The sequence below is a fragment of the Oryzias latipes genome, chromosome 16 (assembly GCF_002234675.1).
Source record: "Oryzias latipes chromosome 16, ASM223467v1".
In the NCBI taxonomy this organism is placed as follows: domain Eukaryota; kingdom Metazoa; phylum Chordata; class Actinopteri; order Beloniformes; family Adrianichthyidae; genus Oryzias; species Oryzias latipes.
The window spans coordinates 27,749,620-27,772,414 of record NC_019874.2 but is presented as its reverse complement, the minus strand read 5'-3'; the positions used below and the strand labels follow the sequence as shown (position 1 = coordinate 27,772,414).

At 38.3% G+C, this 22,795-nt stretch overlaps 1 protein-coding gene across 1 annotated transcript; it reads left to right on the top strand.

Annotated features, from left to right (window-relative positions):
- Positions 1-562: 562 nt before the first annotated feature.
- dpy19l1 (dpy-19 like C-mannosyltransferase 1) lies at positions 563-20,289 on the top strand. Its single transcript, XM_004078482.3, has 22 exons — positions 563-807; positions 1,144-1,168; positions 1,245-1,332; positions 2,895-3,032; positions 3,628-3,748; positions 6,685-6,778; positions 7,002-7,059; positions 7,794-7,885; positions 9,269-9,368; positions 11,145-11,222; positions 13,121-13,207; positions 13,553-13,612; positions 13,775-13,855; positions 13,978-14,079; positions 14,767-14,838; positions 15,601-15,671; positions 15,807-15,831; positions 16,495-16,614; positions 16,716-16,890; positions 17,075-17,174; positions 18,744-18,869; positions 18,967-20,289. Exons 1-22 carry the CDS (start codon positions 588-590, stop codon positions 19,127-19,129), a joined length of 2,196 nt encoding a protein of 731 aa, XP_004078530.1. The 5' UTR covers positions 563-587; the 3' UTR covers positions 19,130-20,289.
- The last annotated feature ends 2,506 nt before the right edge of the window (positions 20,290-22,795 follow it).

Below are 22,795 nucleotides of genomic sequence, written 5' to 3'. Positions count from 1 at the left end.
ACTTATGTACACTATTACAACATAACATATGTTAAGCGTAATAATAAAATTAAATAAAGTAAAAAGACAGAATATACAGATGGGCTATGGATGCATGATAACTGGTTTGTACATGCATATTTAAACTGTGGTATTGTACAATCTAACAGCTGTTGTATTGAATGACCTGCGGAACCGTTCCTTTTTGCATGGGGGGTGTAACAGTCAGACTTTCCCCTCTAGTGTTTCTGTCCCCCTCCTGCGCCCTCATATACAATGTTCTAGCTCCGCCCCTGGTTCTCCAGGGTTAAAATCTGGCTAAAATAAGGAAACCTTGCTTTGTTAAGATTTATCAACCACGCGAGAAGTGGCTCATTTGCTGTTGCCGTGGATACCAGTAGAAGCTTGTTGCAATTGCGCCACGCTGCCGGCAGGGTGCGCAGGCTCATAGGAATTGTAGGACCCCGTCAACAAGCCCCGATTATTCGGATGGTAAAGGTGCAGATCCGAGACCCAGATATACTAGAGGCGGTGGAGCTGCTCGGCTCACACCCTGCGGGTTCCTCTGCAGTCCATCCTTCCTCTGACCTCCACTTCCTCCGGCAGCAATGGGGGCTAAAAACAGAAAACAAGCTGCTGGGAAGACTCCGGCTACTGATCGCGAAAGAAGCCCTCTCGTTCCCCCCCACGGCAAAAGTAACGTGAGACGACCGGGGAGGGAGAGCAAGGCTTTCCACGGCGCGCATCCGAACGGACTTTCAAGCGTCAAACAAAAGCTTGGGCTAACTCCATCTGCTGTGCTCAAGCTCAGCAGCTTTCTTTTCCTGGGTAAGTGGTTTTAGCGTGCTAGCTTCCCACTGAGCTCGCGCTAACTAGTGGTGCTAGTTAGCGGTTGTTCTTCTTCATCAGGTTATCTCCGTTACTCATCACATGGCTAACGTTAGCTTACCGTAGCGCTAGCTCTGCAACGTCAGCTTCTTCTTGCTGGAGCTGATCAGCTCCATCCTTTAAAGAAGGCATCTTTTTGCTTCTTTGACAGTTAGACGCGAGGGGTTCTGGGAAAAGTTTACAGTTTAATTACTGTCTGACCTGCGCACGCGGGCTGCTGTTTTTAGGCTGTTAGAGACTAAATAACACAGTGAAAGTTTGTTCTTCTTTTTACAGCTGGTCTTTCGGGATATCTGCATTGGTAAGACGGGATCATTTTGAATCTCGTTTGGTTCTTTAAGTGTTTACTTATTTATTTGTTTTCCTTTCCATGACAGGTATCATCTGTCACGTCTTTTTGAGAATGACAGACACTTTTCACACCTGTCTAACCTGGAGAAGGAAATGGCTTTTAGAACAGAAATGGTAAATAAAGAGTTTACTTTTACTTTCTCTTGAAAAATACCCAGCAGTTTTAAAATGGAGATTATTTATTTAGATTTGAAATCATTTTTTACATGTACTTTGCAGCATATTAATGTTTTCCTAATTAATTTACTAAATAGTTTTCCATATAAACTAACGTCTTTAGTGTATGCAGAACAACTTTAGTGAACTGAAGGCAGCATTCATTTAATGACATGAAATAATAAAAATTCTTTAATTTGAAATGTTAAAGTTTCTCATTCTAAACATTAGCTATGGATTTTAGAAGCTAAAACATTCCCAACGAAGATATTTGGCATTATGAAAATGTTTAAACAGAAAACCCTTAGCGCTTTCAGTGTAAGATAAGATAAGATAAGAGAAAATAAGATAAGACTTTCTTGATCCCCGGAGGGAAATATAGCAGTTAGAAAAACAAAATGCGAGGAGTAAGAATACAAATGGTAATAATAAAAAATGGACGTAAAAGTACGCGTCATAAATAAAAAGGTAGATACAGCAGAAGTCCTAGACCGTGTTATTGTATAGTCTGACTGCTGTTGGGACGAAGGACCTCCTGCAGCGTTCCAGCAGCAGTCTGCGGCTGAACGAGCTACTTATGTTCCTCACCGTCTCATACTGAGGGTGAGAGGGGTTGTTCCGGATGCTGGACAGCTTGGTCAGCATCCTCCTCTCACCTACAGAGTCCACCCAGTCCAGGGGACAGCCCAGGACAGAACTAGCTCTCTTGACCAGCTTGTCCAGTTTCCTTTTGTCCCCGTCTGTAATTCCTCCACTCCTGCAGACCACTGCGTAGAAAGTTGCTGATGCAACAACAGTTTCATATAACTGAATAGTGGCCCACACACACCAGAGGACCTCAGTCTCCTCAGAAGGTGATGCTGACCCTACACTATGCACACACCATGCAAAGATGCTAACAAATAGCCCTTTTCTTTTTCAGAATTAAATTTGTAAAAATTGTAAATAAACTATACAAATATGTAAGGATGGTCAAATAGGTTTAGAACCAACATAAAGGAGGAAAGTGCAGGCAGCTTGAAGGCTTTATAATGACCTCACAGTGGTGTTGCTTTAAGGAGACGCTTAATAAAACAGTCCCCATATAAGAAAATGAAGACCAGATTAGACTGCATATAGGAAGAACTTAACAACTGATGTCATTTTTCCAAAAATAAGTAAAGAGAAAGCAGATTTCTTTGTACTCCCAACATGATGCAGTAGCAGCCAGAGTAATGCTTGTTCTTTTCCACAGAATTGACACTAGCCAAAGGCAAAATGAACACATTTTTGGTATTGTTGAGTTGTGTGTTGTTTCACAGTAACTTTGTGAAAGCTGCTGACAGTTAAGGTGAAGATGTTACATTTGGCCTCCCTCCTGCTGTTCTACCAAATGGACTGCAGTCTGTTATCATCTGTTGAGTCTTCTCTGTTTTCTTGATGCTGTTGGTTTTTCAGTGAAAATCTATTTAGGCGCTTTTTTGTTTGTTGTTGTTGTTGTTCAGCCGGCCTATTTCATTCAAAATCTTTTTTGATTTCAGGGACTTTACTATTCCTACTACAAAACCATTATTGAGGCTCCCACCTTTCTGGAAGGCCTCCATATGATCATGAACGATCGGCTGACGGAGCATCCGTTGGTGATTAACACACTGAAGAGATTTAATCTCTATCCGGAGGTATTTTTTTCCTTAATTTTGATTCATTTGAATTTTTCCCAGACTGTTGTATAATTCGTTTGCACTGCTCATTGTTTTTGCAACTTTCTAGATTGTCAGTAAACATTTCAAGTGCTAAAGTTGCAGATAAATGATGTTTGAACATGCTGTATGCTACCTTCTTTCTGATTTCAGAAAACCTTTTTCCTTTTAAAATGTTAGTGTTTTTTAACGTTAACGTATTTTACGTTTGCTTTTTCCTTAGTTTGCTGTGTTTAAAGACGGAAACCAAGTTCTTCTAACTTTTGTAATCCTAAATGTATTCAGGAAATGTTTTCGTTTACTGAGATTTAGGAAATCGCCGTATATCATCAGATTGTCTCCTATATACACGACTGCAGCTCTTTTTGTTTTATTGTTTCATGTTTGTAATAGAAATATTTAAAAAAAAAACTGCCCCCTCACCTCCAGCTTGAGGGTTACTGCCCCTTGAGCTCCCATTACCGCAGGCACCACTCTGACCTACATGACTTTTTGTTTGTTCTCCTCAGAGAAGACGGGCCAGAAAGAAAAGGGTGTTTGAACAGACTTTTAATACTCTGTCTCTTCTCTTCAGGTGGTGCTGGCCAGCTGGTACCGGATGTACACGAGTACAATGGGCTACTTTGGAATTCCCACCAAGATGTGCTGGTCCATCAACAGAGGGGAGGGCCTCAGTCCTGTGGACAGCTGCGAAGGTAATGCCTGTTGCTGTGGAGATCCTGGGCTGCAAACGGGATCATGGCTATGTCCGAATTCCCACCCTAACCCCTAACTACTAAAAAAGTATATAGTGCGAATGCCCCTGAATTTTAAAAACAATTCAGACACCACATTCACTACTTTCTTTTTCTTTCTTAACGCTTTATATGAAGTCATCAATTTCACAAAGTTAACATCTAATAGATATGAGCGTTTTGCGATGATTATTTATGAGTTAATTGTCTTCTGTAGAAAAAAGCGTTGATGGTTTATTAAAAATATATATTTAAATACATTTTTTTGGCATTGCATTGTGGTTTATATTCGCCGATCTAGTGAGCATCGATGCACACTGGTTTTTCGCAGAGACGTTCTGGGAAATTTCTAGGAAACTCGATTTAGAATTGTAGATTTGTAGATTAAGACAGCAACACAAAATGGAGAACGCACTATATAGTGAGTTAATAGTGAGTAGGGAAGGAATTTGTGTCTGTTGTTGTTTCACTTTATTGGTAGAATAATTCCACCGTTTCTCTCACAAACTTATCACATTACTGTAGACTGACAAACTCTAACCTAGTTCTGACTTTATACCATTGGCTGTGTCTTCTTGAATATTTCATTGATGCTTTGCCATGCATGCAGTCATGTTCAAAACATACTCAACTCTTTTTTTTCTGCTCAGTTTTACATGAAAATGAAAGCTTTTCTTTTGACATCAACACATTACACGGCCTTTTTTCACTGATGTTTGGCCAAAAGACATAGCAATGATTGAAAAAATTAAATGCAGCCCATGACTCAGTAGTGCTATAGCAGCACATTGATTAGACAGAACAGTTTTCTGTCAGTTCTATGGTTTTGGGAGTTTTGTGTCTTTTCATTGTTGCACCATGTAATTGATTTATTTTATTTACCAAGTCTTCATTTAGGCCCCACATCTCCATTTCATTCTGGTTGAGGTTTGGACTTTAGTGGGTTGTTGAAAGCGACATTGATTTTTCTCATTATCAGTCAGTCTGCTGCAGTGCTGCGGCTTTGGTTGAGTTCATTGTCCTGCTTCTTCCCCCAGTTTCAACATTTCTGAGGTCATAGAGATGAGCTCAGATGCAGCTGGGGTTTGCTTTGATACCTACATTAATTTCCATGATTCAATGTTTCCCTAAGTGCACTTTTTCTGGCATCATTGTTATGATGACTTAAGAAACAGTCATCAGCACACCGCAGTCCTGAAGATTTATGGTACTTCAGAGAATTAGGAGAAAAGGTGACCCCCATGATGGTCACAGCTGTCCAGTCTTTAAGGTCCTTTTTAATACCTGACATCTTTGAAAACGCCTGAATTTTAATCCCGCCTGAATTCACAGGGTTATGATCTTCGGGGCTTTAAAGGTCAATCTAGACATTTCACTGCTTATGTGAGAAGCTCTTTTAGTTCTAACAGAATCCTGTCGTTACATGACCCGGATGACTGGGAATCTTCAGAGACAACAACCCTTAAAATATGCAAAGGAATGTAGTGCTTTAAGACAAAAATTAAAAAGAAGTGAGACATTAGAATGGATTAGAGAAAACGTTTTCCTCTACCCAAGCAAAGGAGGAGACAGGAGGTTGGCGTGCATTTTAAAAAATGTATGCTTTTGTGAGAATCAAAGTACATTGTTATAAAGATATAATGGCATTAAAAAGGTTCAATGCTGTGTTTTTGATACACGCTGTTATTGAATACTAAAAAAGAGAAAACACTGAAAACTACAGTGGCACATGTCACCTGATTATTTAGAAAAGGTCTCTTAAGTTCTGCTGTTCAAAGTAAAACTTTGTTTTAATGTTTGATTTAACAGAAGGAATGGTTTCAGGTTTTATAAACAGTGTTTCTAGTTTTCATGATTAATCAGCTAATAGTTTTATTAACAGTTGTTAAAATCAAGACCTCCCCAATCATGAAACGCAGTGCTTTTATGTTGTGTTTCACACATAAAAGTGACACTTCTGCTTGAAGAACATATATTGTACTCCCTTTCTCCTGTATAGAAGCCGTGTGGTGAATTAAGAAGGGATCTTTAAACCTATTACACACATCCGTTTTTCAATTTGTCTGCAGGGACGTTTTCTAGACGGGTAAATCAGCTTAGTGGAAATGGGCAGAAACTGCTGTCGGCTCTTTTCCGTGGAGCTGCTATCTCAGTCTCCGTCAGTCTCATTAGTGGAGGCGCACCCGGGTCGCTACGACGAGGCTGTTTTCTGTGTTTCCTTCTACCCGCCGTAAGCCGCCTTGTTCTTCCTGTAACTGTCAACCGGTACATTATTTTTGCCGTCAGAGAAGCGCATTAGAGAACGGACAGTGATTTTTTCAGAAAGGCCTGCTGGCAGTTCTTTGCTGTAAAGTAGAAAACATTTGCAGCCAGGATTTATTTTTATGTGTCAGGAACTGGTGGTGGAGGACCCAAAGTGCAGGAGACCAAGATTGGTGACTGGAAGTAAAACATTTAATAAACAAAGTGAAACATGACAAAACTATGGGGAGAAACAAACTGGTGACAAAACAGAGCAGATGACCTGACAAGGATGGACAGAAACCAAGGCACTTAAATAGGCTGAGGGTAATTAACTGAACTGAAGACAGCTGTGGATCATGAACCTGAAGGGGGAGTGACTGACAAAAAAGAAACCAAAAACATGAACAAGAACAAAACCAAACCACTGAATCCTTGCATTATGGAGCGGTAACATATGAGAAGGTTGTGATGTAGCCCCTCAGGAAGAGCTCCGCAGATCTGTTACCTCCTTCATGATCTATTTTTATATTGACCCAGCTTCATCAGCCTGAACCATCTCAGGTCATAGGTCACCAATGGTTGATTTCTGCATAAACCCTAAACCACGCCACATCAGTCTCACAACCCGTTTGTTTGTCCGATGGTTTCGACAGGACTAGGTGACCCGGCTTATTTTTATGTGACCTGTGTCTTCCTGTTGAACGGCGTGATGATGAGTCTGTTCTTCATTTATGGCGCCTACCTGAGGTGAGTTCTCTTTGTTTCCACCTGACCGGTCACACTCAGGTAAGCGGCAACTTTCCTCTATTTCTTTGAAATGCTCCATCTCATTAGTAAGCTGTCAGCTCAGATGCACTCTCTTTTTACTTCCTGTCTTTGACGCATAACATGAGCAATGCATGATAGACCCGTTCATCTTCTCTCTGCTTCTCGTCGTGCTTCCTCACGTTTCACTTGTTTTCTCCATCAGTGGGAGTCGGCTGGGTGGAATCGTCACCACTCTGCTTTTTTTCTTCAATCACGGTGAGGTAAGTGAGCTGACTTAATCAAATAATGCTCATGGGCATTAACTTTTTACTAATTAAAGCATAAAAAGAGTGTTTGGAATCCGCTCTAAAAAAAACACTCAGATGAAAAAATCTTGTTTTTGGTCTTTTTAACATATTCTTGTGGGATTTTTCTGATAATGGACATATATGAAGAAAATAAAGCTTAAATTTGCATCTCTGGATAAAGGCCCTTTGAAAAAGACCTTAATTGTAGGAGAAACGCTGCTCCGCTCCATTCTGATGCTTCCTCTGGTAGACGACTAGATCCATGTACGTCTTTGTTTTCCTCGTCCCAGCTGGCATTAGGGGATGTGAGGGGCTGTAAGGTAGCGGGACAACACATAAACAGAGCGCTCTCAGCAACAACAAAAAAAAAACAATCACAGTAACAAACCCTTACTGAGTTTAGTGGGCATAATCCTTAAACAAGGAGACTTTGTTATTTAGATAACTACAAGATCTGATTGTTGTTTGTGAGTAAATATGAACCCTGTTGGCAGTTTTTTCTGCCTCTTTATGTATGATAAGTGCCATGTTCCCTCAAGCACTTCAATAAAGATGATGGAAACGCGCACCTATGCCCTATGTTCTCTGTCATACTTAATCTATTTTGTGTACAAATATACCGTCCATTTTAAAACCTGCAAAACGAATTAATATACTCATAAACATTTGTTTTCAGTAGTATTTATTTTTGGTGTTTATCTGGTCAGAGCACCCGTGTGATGTGGACTCCGCCCCTAAGGGAAAGCTTTGCCTACCCCTTCCTGGTCCTGCAGATGCTTCTTCTTACTTACATTCTACGGTAAGGTCATTCTAGGGTCTGTGTACAAGTGGGTTGGGCTTTATTAGTTTAATAGGAAGAGATATGGCCAACCAGAATGCTGGCCAACAAATCTGAGCTGAAGAAAAGCCTGTTTATACAAGAGATTTCAGTTTTTCCTTTAGATTTAGCTTTAAACCGTTCTTTTAATTGAAAAAAATACTAAGAATATTTCATAATCTCTTGTAGATTTTCATGTTACAATATGATGGTACATTGACCTGCTTCTCCAAAAACCAAATGGATCTTATTCCTGAGAATTTGATTTAATAACTTTGTTTTTAAGAAATAATAAAAAAGTAGAAGGAATTGCCTCATGAACATCAACACTGGTTCCACTCAAGTGCGCTTTTGCTTTGTCCTGCATGCAAATTTACTTCTTTAGGTTCCTTTTCAATTAATATTGATGAAAGTTTGAGCTGGTCAAGCACTTAATGTCATGCATCCATTAAATATTACATTTCCAGGTTTTGATTTTTATGTCTAATTATTCAGGTCTACTCATTTTCTGTCGTGTGTTTGAGCTCCAAATTTCTTGTTTTCACACTCAAAAGGTATTCTGATAGATTCTAATGTTTTGAAAAAGCCCAAAATGCTCTCCAGAGCTGGGATAACTATCATCTACTTGATTTCAGTGCAACACAATTCAATATTACCGATTTTCCAGGTTTCCATTCTGCAACAATTCGCTTTTGCATAAGAAAAAAACTTCAAAAAGTTTAAACTAAACAAAGGTGGGATCTAAATATCAAATATCCAGCTGTATTAACTAACAAATACAAGATAATCAATTCATTGATTTAAATAATCAATTTTCTGGTTGAATAGTAGTTTTTTTTAACCCCAAAGCCTTAAGGTTTACAGCAAAGTAAGATGTGGAGTTAAAACAACAGTCTGTAATGTTTTTAAGCAGAGGGATTATTCATAACTTAGTACAAATGAAATATTATCTCCATCAACACATCATCTGCAGCATCCTGGACCAAAACCACAGCATTCATTCTCAGCTTTTGCAACATTTTGCTATCAGAACCATATGTTGTTGCTTAATGTGTTGTGAATTAGTTTGGTATCAACCTCTCATTTTCAGCTGTAACACTGTTGGACATTTTACTGGAGCAACATTTGCTATTTTCAGCTAAAGAAGATCCTGAATGAAGTTTTTTTTTGTTGAGCTGCTGCAGATAGAGATGCACAATCCAGTTATATCAGCTGTGGTTGACACCACATTCTAAGTGAAATGAAATTCGTGTGGGTTTTGGTGTTTTCACAGACATCTTAATGCGTCCTCTCTCATCTCTTTTGAGCAAAAACATTTGCCCTCTTTTCATTATTTCTGCTTCCTCTGCCTCTTCTTTCCTCCAGAACACGCAGCCCAAGCAGGACAGCTTTGGTTGCTCTGGGCATCTCCAACGTGTGCTTTATGCTGCCGTGGCAGTTCGCCCAGTTTGTGCTGCTCACTCAGGTAAAGGAGTGGGACATGAAGGATGCACTGCGAGACGCTGAAAGGAGGAGTGTTTTCATTTGATTTGAACAAAAGCTGCTGAGGAGGGAATGCAGGAGTCAGCCCAAGTGCAAAAACACAAATGTGTTCACTCCTCCATGTCTTCACAGGATACAGCCGAGACCGGAACTGGAGATTTAATCTCCTCAGCATAGGGCACTGGGCTTTTATAGGGGCTTCTTAACATATGACTGTTGTTTTTCTGACTTTTGAAAGCTACTAGTTAAACCCATGAGGCTCATTAGCTGGAACAAAAGGAAGCGTGACATCATGTTTTTTTTTTAAAACATTTTTATATTAGGCTGTTTCATCCAAGAATCCTTTTTTAAAGTGATCCACAGCAGTCTTTAAGCATAAGCTAAATTCATAGTGGTAAATCCATTTTCTTCCAAATTTTTATTTTTGAATAGAATAGACATTACTTTGTATTACAAATGTATGAAACTACTACATAAATAAAAATGGATTTGATTAAAGACCTTAACAAATAATTTAAAGCATACAGTCATCATGAAAATACCAACAACAAACGTCTTTAAGATACAAATCCTTAACACCTCAAATGATCCCTCTGAAAAATGGACAGAAACTACACAAACTGCACACTACACATGTTTATTTTTGTGTTTCCTGTATTTTCTTATGCATTTTATCCTTTTTTTCTAATTGCCCTATGCCTTTTGCTGTTTCTTGTTGTGATTATTTCTTTTATTATATTCCCTGTTGCCCTGTGCACTGCTGCTGTTGGACCTCTCACAGTTTCACTGCTGCTGGCAGTTACAATAAAGTCTGTTCTTATTTTAAAGGAAACATGAAAGATTTGAAATAGTTTCTTCAAATAAACAATATCTGCTAGTGGTCTTACCAAGAATTTGTATTTTAAGAAAAAAATTCTAGTTACTAAGACGTGTTTTCTCAAACTAAAAATTGTTTTGAAAAAAACTTTCTTGATAAAATTATTTTAGTTGCACAACGGTTTTTCTTGAAACAAGGGGTCTTTTTACTTTTTCTTAAGATTCTGTTTTTCCAAAGTATAACTTTACAGACTTTGGAAACGTAACAAAATATGTAAACCTGTGTTTGCTCAGTCAAGCAGATGTTTTTATCAAACTATGTCAAACTTCAGGGCAAAGTTTCGAACGTTTTCACAAAATCAGGGTCCGGTGAAAAAAATGTCCCAAGTTGCTTGTGTCGTCTTCCTTCAACCAAATTCAAATCGATTCCAAATTAGAGAAAATGCATCCGAAAACATTTAAAGAATTGAGATGCACTCGTTTAAGTGTTTTATGACTTAGCAAAAAAGGAATAAGCTGTTTTAATCAGATGATGAACACATTGGAAACAAAAGATGGGTTATAGGATGTCAAGATGCTTTTCTGTTCTCGCAGGAATAGAATATTAGAGAGAATCAGAAATACTTTATTGATCCCACGTCATGGGACACCATGAGGACAGAAAGGATGAGGGGGTGGATGGACAAAGTTTGTCTTAAGCATCTGTTTTAGTCAAGTAAAAGTCATGAAATCTAAACAGTTCAAATATTTAGATCTAACGTTAACTTCAGCAATAATAGTTTGGTGAGCAGTTTAGATCAGCCAGGCACTGGCCTGGATGTGTTGGTGAAGCACTTTGTGCATCCATGTTTTTCTGGTCTTAACCTTCAACCTCTCTTCACATTTTCCTCAGTGTTGGCGTTTCTTTCACTGCACTCGTCTTCCTCCCCTCATCTGTTCTCAGGTGGCTTCTCTCTTTGCCTCATACATCCTGGGTTACCTCGCTGCTGCCAAGATGCAGTCCATCTTAGTAACTCATATGGTAAGTCATTGGAATTCCCAAACGGAACGAGAATCGACTGGGATAAAAATGGAAAGTTAAATTCATTCTTTTTGGCAAATGACCTCGTCTGCGTTTTTGTTTATTGCTCACAGCCCCCTTTTACAAGTTAAGTCAAGTTTGCGGACAAAATCTGATGGCAGCAAAACAATCAGAAACATTTAAAAGCTTTGATTAAGGTTTTTACTTTTTTAAAGCTGGACACAAACATTTCTAAATTAATAAAGGGGGGAAAAAGCTCAACAAATAAAAAAACATTCACTGCCACGCATCCAAAAACAGTTTATTAATCACAATTTCAAGTTGTGAATGTGTTATACAAACAGTAACAGTTCTAACAAAAGATCAGCTGCCACACTTCTTAAATCGTCTAGAAATGGTTTTTAGACATAGCAGTGCACAACAGACCCTTTCATGGAGAATCCTATTTTCTTTCAATGACATTTAGCCTCCTTCTGTGTGCTGATAACATTTATTTGCATAATATTAGTTTCTAGGAGCAAAAAGGCACTTTTTCTCCTCCTTTGGTCGAAATCTACATACCAGTCAAGTGTTTGATGTTCAGCTGTTGGTTAATATAAAAGAAAAATAAGATTCATTCTTTCCTCTGAAAAATGTATCTATTTTTTTTATTAGTTTTTACTGAAGTAAACATGAGAAAATGCCATCGAAAGGAAACTGGTTTTTTAACTTTGTTTTGGACCGATGTGCTTCTTTAACGTACTGCTCCTCTGTTTTTCTCATTACCAGCAGAGCCAGAGATGACCCATTTTAGCATTAAACACACCTTTAAACTCAAACATGCATCTCTGTGACATGAGACGCTGAAGCTGCATGAGCAGCTTAATTTTCCCCCGCCAGGAAAATCCAGTGTCTGAAGAAAGTGTTGGGCCGCGTGTATTATTCTCCGGCTCTTTGTCCGTGGTGTCAGCATTCTTTCCCGTAATCCTGTTAGCACAGCAGGCTGTCAGCCGGGGCCTGTGTGCTCCACATGTCAGGAGAGAGAGCTGCCTTTGTGTTTGGATGCCTGAGGTTTGTGACAGAGGACAGCATATGGCTCTACATAATTTAGGGAGCTAAAGGGATGTCCTGGGTGTGTGTTTGTGCATTCAAGAGAAAAAAAAAAGTCATCCATTAAACGTGCCTCCTTCATGAACTTCAGAGCTGCTAATGAGCCCGAGCAATGTTGCTGCAATAAAGACGTGAAACCTTAAAACTCCAAATATTATTGTATGGACTTGATTTTTATCAGGGTTTTTATTTGATTTACTAAAAAAATCACTGTGGAAAAATCAATGCTGACCTGCTGGCTGGTGAAGAAGCTCCAAGACTCACAGCTTTGCAGTGTTTTTGTGCGATGCTGCTGTTGGGGAAACGCAGTCAAAGCCGTAACATTGGTGGCTTTATCTGTCATATTTAGGGCATTTAGCCATACATTTTCCATTCCATTTCATTCCCCTCAACATTAATAGCTCATAAATTGTGAAAGTGTGTTCTCAGGCCCCCGAAGGAGATATTCTCACTTTCAAAGACCCCTGCTTTGTAACTGCTGAGCAGTAATGTCAGTATTCTGCTCTCTGTTAGGATTAAACTTTGTTAAATAGGAATCTATTCAGCTGGTGGCTGTGAATTCACAGTGGAATGCCTTTTTCAGTGTCTCACAGAAATTTAATACAGAAATCTTGGACCTCCTTCATGCTGGATGAATATGGAGATCCTGTTAGCAACCAGCTACTGATCTTTAGATCTTTAGAAACTTTGTGTGCTTGTTTTTTTATTTTTTTATATGCTTGCAAATGCCAAAGAGAATGGCTGTGCTGCTGTGTCCACAGCTGAGTGAACACCAGGACTGTAAATGACACGTCTTCTGTTTCCTGCAGGTCACTCTGGGAGTCTGCTTCCTCCTCATGTTTGGGAACTCCATGCTCCTCACATCCTTCTATGCCTCCTCGCTCATATCCATATGGGTAAAAAAGGCTGCTGCATTGTTTGCGAATGAATTGTTTGCGTTTACGTGCATTGGTTGTGTTTACATGCATGCCAATATCCAAATTTAACCCTCAGCTTATTCAGGTTTTTTAAAATAATCTCCAGAAATCTACTTTTGGAACTCTTTTATTTGTCCAAAAACTAAGGAAGAGAAGGAAAAATAATAATTTATTAAGTGTAAACAAGATTGATTTTGCAGAACATCTCTTTATTCTAACTGTAGCACACATATATAAATATTGTCAGTGATGGAGTTCAGCACAAAGCTTGGCTGGCCTCAAATACAGCAAAATGTTTGTGAATTTGTTTTGTAATGTTTTCAGGTGATCATTGCTTTGAGGGACAGATTTGCTCAGATTTTCAAACCCGGCATCATCATCTGGGTATGAAGACATTTTTCTGTTTCTATTAAAATTATTGTTTATTAATTGAGTTTTTAAGCAACGCATTATTTTTTATTTCTGAAGAGAAAAAACCTTTTCATAATGACTCGTTCGTAGTAGTTTAGATAAATGCTAACAAAGGGACTAAATGTGTTGAAACAGCTCATGCAGGGTTTGGCTTGGGTCGGCTCTACAGTCCTGCTCAAATTTGTGCTCTCGACAATCCTGGGTGCTTCAGATGACGTAAGAAATTGTATTTTTATGTCTAAAGGTTTTGGATCTCATGCGTGAATTTGTGTTTCTTTTTTACGTTGAAAAAATGATGTACACTATATTTAATCTAAAACAAAATTCTTTTTTTTTAGGCTCATATCAGTGGACTAATAAAGTCCAAGTTTACCAGCTACAAGGACTTTCACACTATGATGTACACGTGTGCTGCTGAGTTTGACTTCATAGAATTGGAGGTAATGTTGGTTTTATTTTATAATCAAATCAGAGCTCAAATGACGTTTGAATTCATAAACTTGATCACTTCAGTCTTCGCTGATAAGTCTGCGTGTGAAAAAGTCACAATGGATCTGCTTCAAAACACGCCGACATTTTATTGTCAAACGAAGCAAGAATTTACTTATACTGTTTGCACAGCAATGAAAAACATTAAAAATGTCTGTTTTTATGCGCAGGAGGGTGGAGTTTAGGGTGAGCATTAGCCCAGATCCATTACCCTAAAAATCATTTTATTATTTGAATCATGATTTTCTTTTGATGGAAACTGTACTTTTAAAATTGTCCTGGGTTTTTTAATATTAAATAAAGTTTTTTGTGCATTTAAGATGTTAAAAATCCTCCCATCAAACACCAGAAATTAGGTAAAAATAACATTTTTAATCTTTGAATATATTTGGTTTGTTTGATGAAAACAGTAACTTTAACTTTTTTACAGAAAGATGTAAATGATCAGGTGTGTAAAAAAAATAAAAAGGAAGAGACAAACGCTTGAAGAAGTGACGGGGTTCTAACTGGAAAACAAAGAGTTCCTGGTTTTCCAGCTTTTCCAATGTACTTCTGCTTCCTGTTTTCCAATCCCTCATAAATGACCTTAAGTCATCACCTCTCAGGGGTTTTTCATTCTACCTCTTTCTCTTCTTCAGACTCCAGTGCGTTACCTCAAAACGCTGCTGCTGCCAGTCAACTTGTTGGTTCTTGCTCTCATCACTGCCAGGGTAAGTCTACATTTTTTAATATTTTAAATGTATTTATGTTTTATTCAATCTGATCTGTGTTTGTTGCACATCTTTTTATGATCTTGAGAAAACGGCATTTTTAGATTTAAAGCTTGAGGTTTTTTTATATCGTATTAACATAAACATCTGTCAGAAAATATTAAGCGGCTGTTCTTAGTCGGGCTTTAAAAGGCACAAAAATACAAATCTCACTCCCACTTGTTTTAAGCAGCCACATAAAAGCTTTGCTGTCAAAATTCCCGCTAGATGTTTTAGATGTTTCTTAGACGGTTGGAGACATTTCAAAGGGAAACTGGCAGAATTTGACTTTGATTTGAAAGTATCAGCTGCTGATAGTATTGCAGGCGTCACATATGAAGCTTCTTAGAACAACTTTATGAATTTAAGCTCTGTTTGAATTGGTGCACTCAATAACATTTAGTTTTAATATGTAGCTGATTTGAAACTGATGAACATTTGCCTTCTCCTGCATTTTACAAGATAAAACTGTTTAAAAAAACAAGAGTAAAGGCCTTATTCCAAGATTTTTTGCACAATACTCTACATTTTAAAGAAACCCCAGAAGGATGTATTAAAGCAACTATGCTTGACTTAAATGTATTGCTTTGCATTTTACCCACACAAACCTGAGAATACACAAATGATTTGACAGAGCAACTGCAAAAATAAAAAATAATTCTCTGTTGTACAAAGCTAAGAGATTAAGAGATTTTGTGTTTTTGAACTACTTGTCCTCTGTAGCTTTTCCAGGATATAATACGTACCCTCAGACATGAAGAGAAGGCTTCTGTAAAGGTGGACGATGACGGAGGGTGAGGTTTCTTCATGTATCCTAATGGTTTTGACCATTTTTGAAATGTTTATACACATAAAATTAAATGTATACGTATATTTGCTTAAACAAACGTTAAAAAAACAATTGATTGACATGAGTTTTTTGCTTACAGGACTGATTTAGTTGTCAAGGGAGAGGTAAGATTGTTCAATAAAAATTCACAATTTCTATTAAAAATTGAAATGGATTTTAAAGCACTTTTCCTGCTTTGCTTTTCTAATCATCTGGGGTCTCAGTGAATTTTCCTTTGTGTTAAAAATAACTACTTTGTCCTTAAGTGGGTTTTATTTTTTTTATCTCCAAGAGATGAAAGAACCTTTTCCCTCTGGTTCAACGTCCTTCTTTGCTGCCACGTGAAAGCGATCTGGCAGCTGCCGGTGTCGCTTTATTAAGCTGATTTCACAAGAAATTCATGTTTTTTCAGATGTTCATCTGCCGGCAGTAGATTGCTTACAGAATTATGCATGTTTGGGTAAAAACTTGGGTCAGATAATTAATAAAATGAGGTTGAAACATCATTTTAAAAAATGAAAAAAATTGAACATTTTGATAACTTCATCAGACATAATGCATCACAATAATTATTATGGAAAAGGATAAAAAAAATTGATTTATTTTTACTCTTTGGGCTGCATTGTATAAAATTCAAAAAGAACAGATTTCTTTTAGTTTGTGAAGAAATCCTGACCCCTCACTTTGCTTACTCGTAAAGAGGTTATTTGAAATCCAGAATTAAAATCTAAACTCTAGAATAGAGCGGATGTAGCCAACCGTTTAATGTGAAAACTCTCTTCCTGCAGCTGGTGTACCACAGCCTGCAGCTGCTGGCTTTTGCCCTGCTAGCCGTTCTCATCATGCGGCTGAAGCTCTTCCTGACGCCTCACATGTGCATCATGGGGTCACTGCTTTGCTCCAGACAGGTCTGCCTCTCTTAAGCCTCAGAAAAGATAAAACACTCAGAAAATCTGACATTGCTCTGCCGGATGAAGCCGTGCTCACTCTGCATCTGTCTTCTTGTCAGTTGTTTGGCTGGATTGGAGAGAGGTTAAAGCACCAGAGTGTGGTGTTGGCAGTCATCGCCATGATGGCCGTACAGGGAGTGGCCAATCTGCAGGCGCAGTGGGCGATCATCGGAGAGTTCAGCAACCTGCCACAGGAGGAGCTGCTAGACTGGATCCAGGAAAACACCCGACCTGGTAAGCAGCACTGCCTTGCTTAATGGCAATGCAAACAGTTTGGTTAGCATTTAACATGTTCAATTTTAAAATACTCCTTATGATGAATTGCTACAGTTTTCCAGTGTTTATTCATTTAGGTAATAAGCTCTAAAAGATCTTGATTATCTTTTGTTCCTCAATTGTGAATGATTGTGGGGATCAGATTCTGTGTTTGCGGGAGCCATGCCAACGATGGCCAGTGTGAAGCTCTCCACCGGTCGACCCATCGTCAACCATCCTCACTATGAGGACGCTGGTCTCAGGTTAGTCCTATTATTCTCATAGCCGGACGACTAGATGCTGGTTCCTGAGATGTGCTGCTAGATTTGTTTTCCAGTATCAGGCAATACAAGGTTTGGTTTTTGTTTGGGGTCTGACGGTTTTCAGATGACTTTGGGGCTGGAAAACTGGGACACTATCTAGCAATCCTGCACAGAGAACGAGAGTCGGGAAATATTTCAACGGGAACTTCAAGACGTGGACGACCGGCGCTTAAAGAAAGCTCCTCTGTTGTCCAGACGAACCCTCAAACTAGAAAAAACACAGTCGTCGATGTTTGCATCTTCTGCAGCATCTTCTGTCTCTATTTGATCCTCTTATGTCAGCAAAGCCGTGCAGATGTCGCAGAAATATGTCATCTTTCTAACTGGCACAGCGCAGAGCGGGTATCTAGGGATGTGAATCGATTTCAAGTGATCAGCCAATGTGCATTTAGATCCCACCCACTTTCACTGATTGACAGACAGACTCGTTCTGCTGAAAAAAATCATTATGAAATAAAGAAGTCATTCTGAAAAACAGCAACGTGAAATAAAAGCAAAGCTATTTTGGAAAATATTGATTTTGAAATCTGAGGTTCTGAGAAAACAGAATTATAATAATATTCAATATGATTAAAAGGGAATATTTTAAAATGCTGTTTTAAAATAATGAACAGGTTTTTAAAGCAAAATGAAATATATTTGATAATATAATGGCTAATTTAAAATCTGTGTGCTGGTTTTTAACAATTTCAAGATATTTTTAGATATTTATGAGAGATTTATTGGGTGATTACGTGATTGCACAAGGTCATATTTATTTATTTAATTATGAACAGTTTGGGACTCCATAGCTTAGGCCACCACTGGTGGAATCGGGTCATCTTAACGTAAAACATGTTCTTCGTGGAAAAATCCATAACGTCTTAATGGATCTTAGCTTTATTGATACTTTCATACTCTGTTCACCAGAATTTAATATTTAACCATTAAAAAAAGTTTACAAAACCTTAAAAAAGCTAGATTTGCTTTCAAGTTAAATGGTTTTATCAATATTTCATTAAACTTGTGTTGTTCAGACAGAAAACTTTGGTTTCTGCTGCAGAATTGTGTTGTTTTGGGTGTTAAAGCAGTATTCTAGGTTTGATTTTAATTTTAAATTTTTTTAGATGTCTACAGTTTCCCAGATACTTTGATAGAAACTTTGATTTTGCTACTACTTAAATTTGTTTAAAAAAAGCCTCAGGGTAGAAAATCTGAGCAGGAGAACTATTTTTGCTAAGATGTTCTGACTTTATGATCAGTTTTAGTCTTCTGAACCCTATTTCTGAATTTAGTTTCTCTTTCCTTTAATTCTTAAGCACTTCAGTGGAATGGAGTTATTTTTTAAGTAGAATTTATCTTAAAAGCATCCCAGAAATTCAAAGTAAAATGGTAATGCTCTAAAGTAAGTATAGTACTAAATATTGCATTTTTTGCAGGACAGAAGCTGCTGTTTCAAGTTTAAATTGCAAACATTTTGGTTGAATTTGTTAACACAAATACGTTTGCTTGATTTCTTTTTTATCACAGGGAGAGAACCAAGCTGGTTTACTCCATGTACAGTCGCATGTCAGGAGAAACTGTGAAGAAGAACCTGATGAAGCTGGGAGTGGATTATTTCATCCTGGAGGACTCCTGGTGTACCAGGCGGACTAGGTACAACACCACTATCCAGCTCCTTTTACAACAGACAGTGCATAGAGTAACAATGACTATTTTTCATCCTGTTCATTTATTCCTCTCTGTGCTCTAGGCCTGGGTGTAGTATGCCAGAGATCTGGGACATTGAGGATCCTCAGAATGTTGGTAAAATTCCTCTCTGCACCCACATGTCCAGGAGTTCTCGACCTTACTTCACAACAGTTTTTTCAAATGACATTTACAAAGTCCTCAAAGTCCCCAAAGATCACAGATAACACTGTTGGGGATCATCAAGCCAGTGCTTTTAGACCTTTATTTAGTTTTTGATTTTGTTTTCAAGTGGGCCAAAGGAAAGTCCACTGACCGTCTTTCTTTTATACATCACTGTGACCCAACGGTATCGTTTGAAACGTTTGTTTGCGACCAAATGAAAGCTGAAATAGTGCAGCTTCTGGGTTTGTTTTTATATTTCCTCATTTGAAAGTATTCTGTTCATTCTTTTAATATTTTTTAATCTTCTCTGTCGCTTCAGAAGTAATATCCGTGGTTGTGTCAATCAGTGATGTCCACATACTGTGAAGCAATACCCTCTACCAACTTGACAAACGCTCTCCTCATGTTATGCAGTGTTGATCTTTAGAAAGGTTTCTGAGTATTTTTATAATTTATTGGTGTGAGCTTTTTTTATGGAACTTTTAGGTGTTTTCTTGTGAAGCCAACACTTTTGGAAGTTTGAAAGTCCAGGGGTAAATTCTGCTCTGTGTTTGTGGACTTTGTAAATGTTATACATGACATTGTTGTCCAGACTGGATATAACCAAGGTTTTTAACAGAATTTTACACGAAGATCCTTTATTCTTCGTTTTTTTATTGCCAAATACGATACAGAAGAGGATTTTCTTCCTACTGCTCTCTTTTGTAAATATCTAAACTGAAGTTAAAAGAACTGGTAATGTTTTAGCCTTTTAAAGGTGAATTGTTGTTTGTTGTTGCCAAAGGAAGTCGTGTTGTTAAAACTGCATATTCAGGGTATTTTAGCACGACGCATCAGTTTCAAGACAAAATTACACTTGTGAGTTTGAAAACTGCCAATGTAAAATGTTTGTAGCAATGAATCTGGTCAGCTGTAAACCACTGCAAGTGTCAAATGAACAGGATGAGATGAGGATTGCTGAGTTGTTTGCAGTAGCTATATTAATTTGTAGCCTCTAAAAAGGAGCTCCTGATCTGACTGAAAATGACTTTTCTCTGGTTACTAAGCAGCAGGCTGTAATAAGTGAGAAGAAGGTTCAACCAGGGCCATAAATCAGGGTAGCTGGTAGCATCCAAGACATGTAGCATTTCCTCGTGCCGTGACCGTGCTCTAATCGTTTGGAATACACACATTACTGGCTACATACATACATTACATTTATTTCCCTTTAAAATCCCACTTCTGAACAAATTAGAGCTCGAATTCCTCTGTTTCCAAACAAGTTGCATGGCATTCTTTTCACACCACGAGTCCCAGTCAAAGTTCAAAGGTTTGGTGAAGCCTCACAATCTTTTTTTAACATTAATTGCACGTTATTCCTAACAGATACTAAATTGACAACTTTATAAGAATTTTTTAAGACACTGTTTTTTTAAGACTTTAAAGTCCCACTCCAATAATCTTTTGTATGAGCATTCCCAGTGGTCCTTTAATTATCGTTGTGCCATTTTTAGCCCAAATCAAAAAACCTCTGTTGTTTTCTAGGACATAGTTTCTGCAGAGCTGCAGGAGATCATTAGAAATTCACCTCAAAGTTGTGGGCAGGACTGTTGGCGCGGAATTAATTCTCCTCTGATATCCCATCATCCCTTTGTTTACACTCTCTCCCGCTAGCTTACAGCTCTTCACAACCCCACGCTAACATTAGCGGTGCAACAAGATCAAAAATGGCGAGTAATATTGGAGCTATCCAGCCGCACAGTTTTGTGTCAGATGCCCACTCGACTGATCACAGAAATACTCATAAAATACAGTTTTGATCTTAAGTTCTTTTATATATGTCCTCTATCGTAGGAAAAAAGCTACAGGAACATGTTTAAAACACCAAAAACACGACTTTAAAATCATAAAATCTGAAATGTACATTTTGTGAGACATTTTGGAGACTCCCTATGACTTCTAGGTGTTACAATATCAGTGGCACTCACATGAAGCCCTATTAACATTTAACCGACATCCCATGCAAAAGCAAATAATTGTGATTCTGTGTAAAACGTGTCGCTAATCAGCACACTTTCACGCTGTTTTGTGTCTCCAACTAGGCATAGCTCAATGAATCACAACCAGTAACTGCCTAGTTATGCTAATAGTGACTTCAACAGTTAGTTTAGACTGAATTTACTCTCCAGGTTTCTTTTATTTCCGCTCATCACAGCTTGCTGGCTGGTTATAACAGCTATAAAGCGATAACTTGCAACTCTAAAAATGCAACAGTCCTGTGCAAACATCGAAAGCAGGTGTAAAAAATGCTGCAAACAAAGAATGCTCTCAGAAATATCATTTGTTTATTTCAAAATGTGAAGTGAATGAACAAAAGAAAATCGAAATCGAATCAATAGTTGTTTCTATCTTTTTGCCTTCAAACCAGCATCAAGTCATACAAACACTCGCACAAACCAAACCGGTGCTGATGATCTTAAATGTCATCCAGAGGCTGAAACCCAGTCATGAACTGAAACAGAAACTGCTGTTCAAAAGGCTTTACACTGGGTGAACAACAGCCAAGCTGTCACCAATGTGAGGCTGTGAAAGACGGTTTCATGTCATGGAAAGATGGAGCCCAGCAAGAAGACCCAAGGGAGTTCTACTGCGTCGGCAAGCTCTCTCCAGACAAAGATTTCATTGCAGACTGGGGTCCCAAGCTGGGCTTTGCAAGCTCTTCTGAAGAATCACAAAGAAGTGTTGACGGTTGTAGGAACAGTGTTAAGCCCGGGAACTTTAATGCAGCACATGACACATCAAGCTTATTTACACTTTAAAACCTTTAAAACTGAAAGATCTGTGGCAGTGCCATCAGCTCAGACCTGACAGAAACCATTGGTACCACCCATCCACTGTCCAGAGAATTCTGGCCAAAAGTAATCTTAATGAAAAAGTTGTATTCAAAAGGCCAAACCCTCATCATGAAAAAAAGGCCAGGCTACTCAAGTATGCAGGAAAACGGGAACTGTGCTGCAGAAAAGTGACGGCAGTACGCTTGACTGATGAGTCAAAATACTAAATGTTTGGCTGCAGTAGAAGAAGTTTTTTGGTTAAAAGGCTGAAGAGTGGTACACTGAGTGTCTGCGGGCAACAGTGAAGCATGGGGGAGGTTCCCTGAACATTTGGGGCTACATCTTTGCAAATACAGTCAAGTATCTGTATTAATGGTGTTCTCAATGCCAAGAAATGCAGGCAGATACTTACCCTTTGTAATTCTGGCCCTAAATGTATTCTGCAGCAGGACATCGACCCCAAATATACAGCCAAGAGCTGTCTTCAGTGTAAAGTAGGGCTTTGTATGACCCCCCCCCAGAGCCCTGATCTCAACACCATGAAGGGTTTCTGGGATTACAGAAGGATGTGAGAGAGTCTATATCCACGGAAGATCAGTGGTTGGTTCTCCAAGATATTTGGAGAAAAAAAAACGTCAAGCCGAGTTCTTAAAAAAAAAAAACCTAGAAGAACTGATGCTGCTTTGAAGGCAACAGGTGGTCATTTCTTATACTGATTTAGATTTCTCCTTTGTTCGTTTACAGCATTTTGTAAATTGATAAAAAATAATGGTTAACACTTCCCTTTTTAAACATATTCTTTGTATACAACCTTTTTCACATCTGCACAAAATTGTATAGAAGTCTGCTATCGTCTGAGCAATGATAGAATAAGTCAATAAATCAGTGTTCTGTTTTTACTGCTTGTTATAAGTA

Excerpts from the sequence above, each read along its gene's own strand:
- dpy19l1 (XM_004078482.3), top strand. The coding sequence starts at position 588 with ATGGGGGCTAAAAACAGAAAACAAGCTGCTGGGAAGACTCCGGCTACT. Across the intron at positions 808-1,143 it reads CAGCAGCTTTCTTTTCCTGG|CTGGTCTTTCGGGATATCTG; the intron begins GTAAGTGGTTTT and ends TTCTTTTTACAG. Across the intron at positions 11,223-13,120 it reads CCATCTTAGTAACTCATATG|GTCACTCTGGGAGTCTGCTT; the intron begins GTAAGTCATTGG and ends TGTTTCCTGCAG.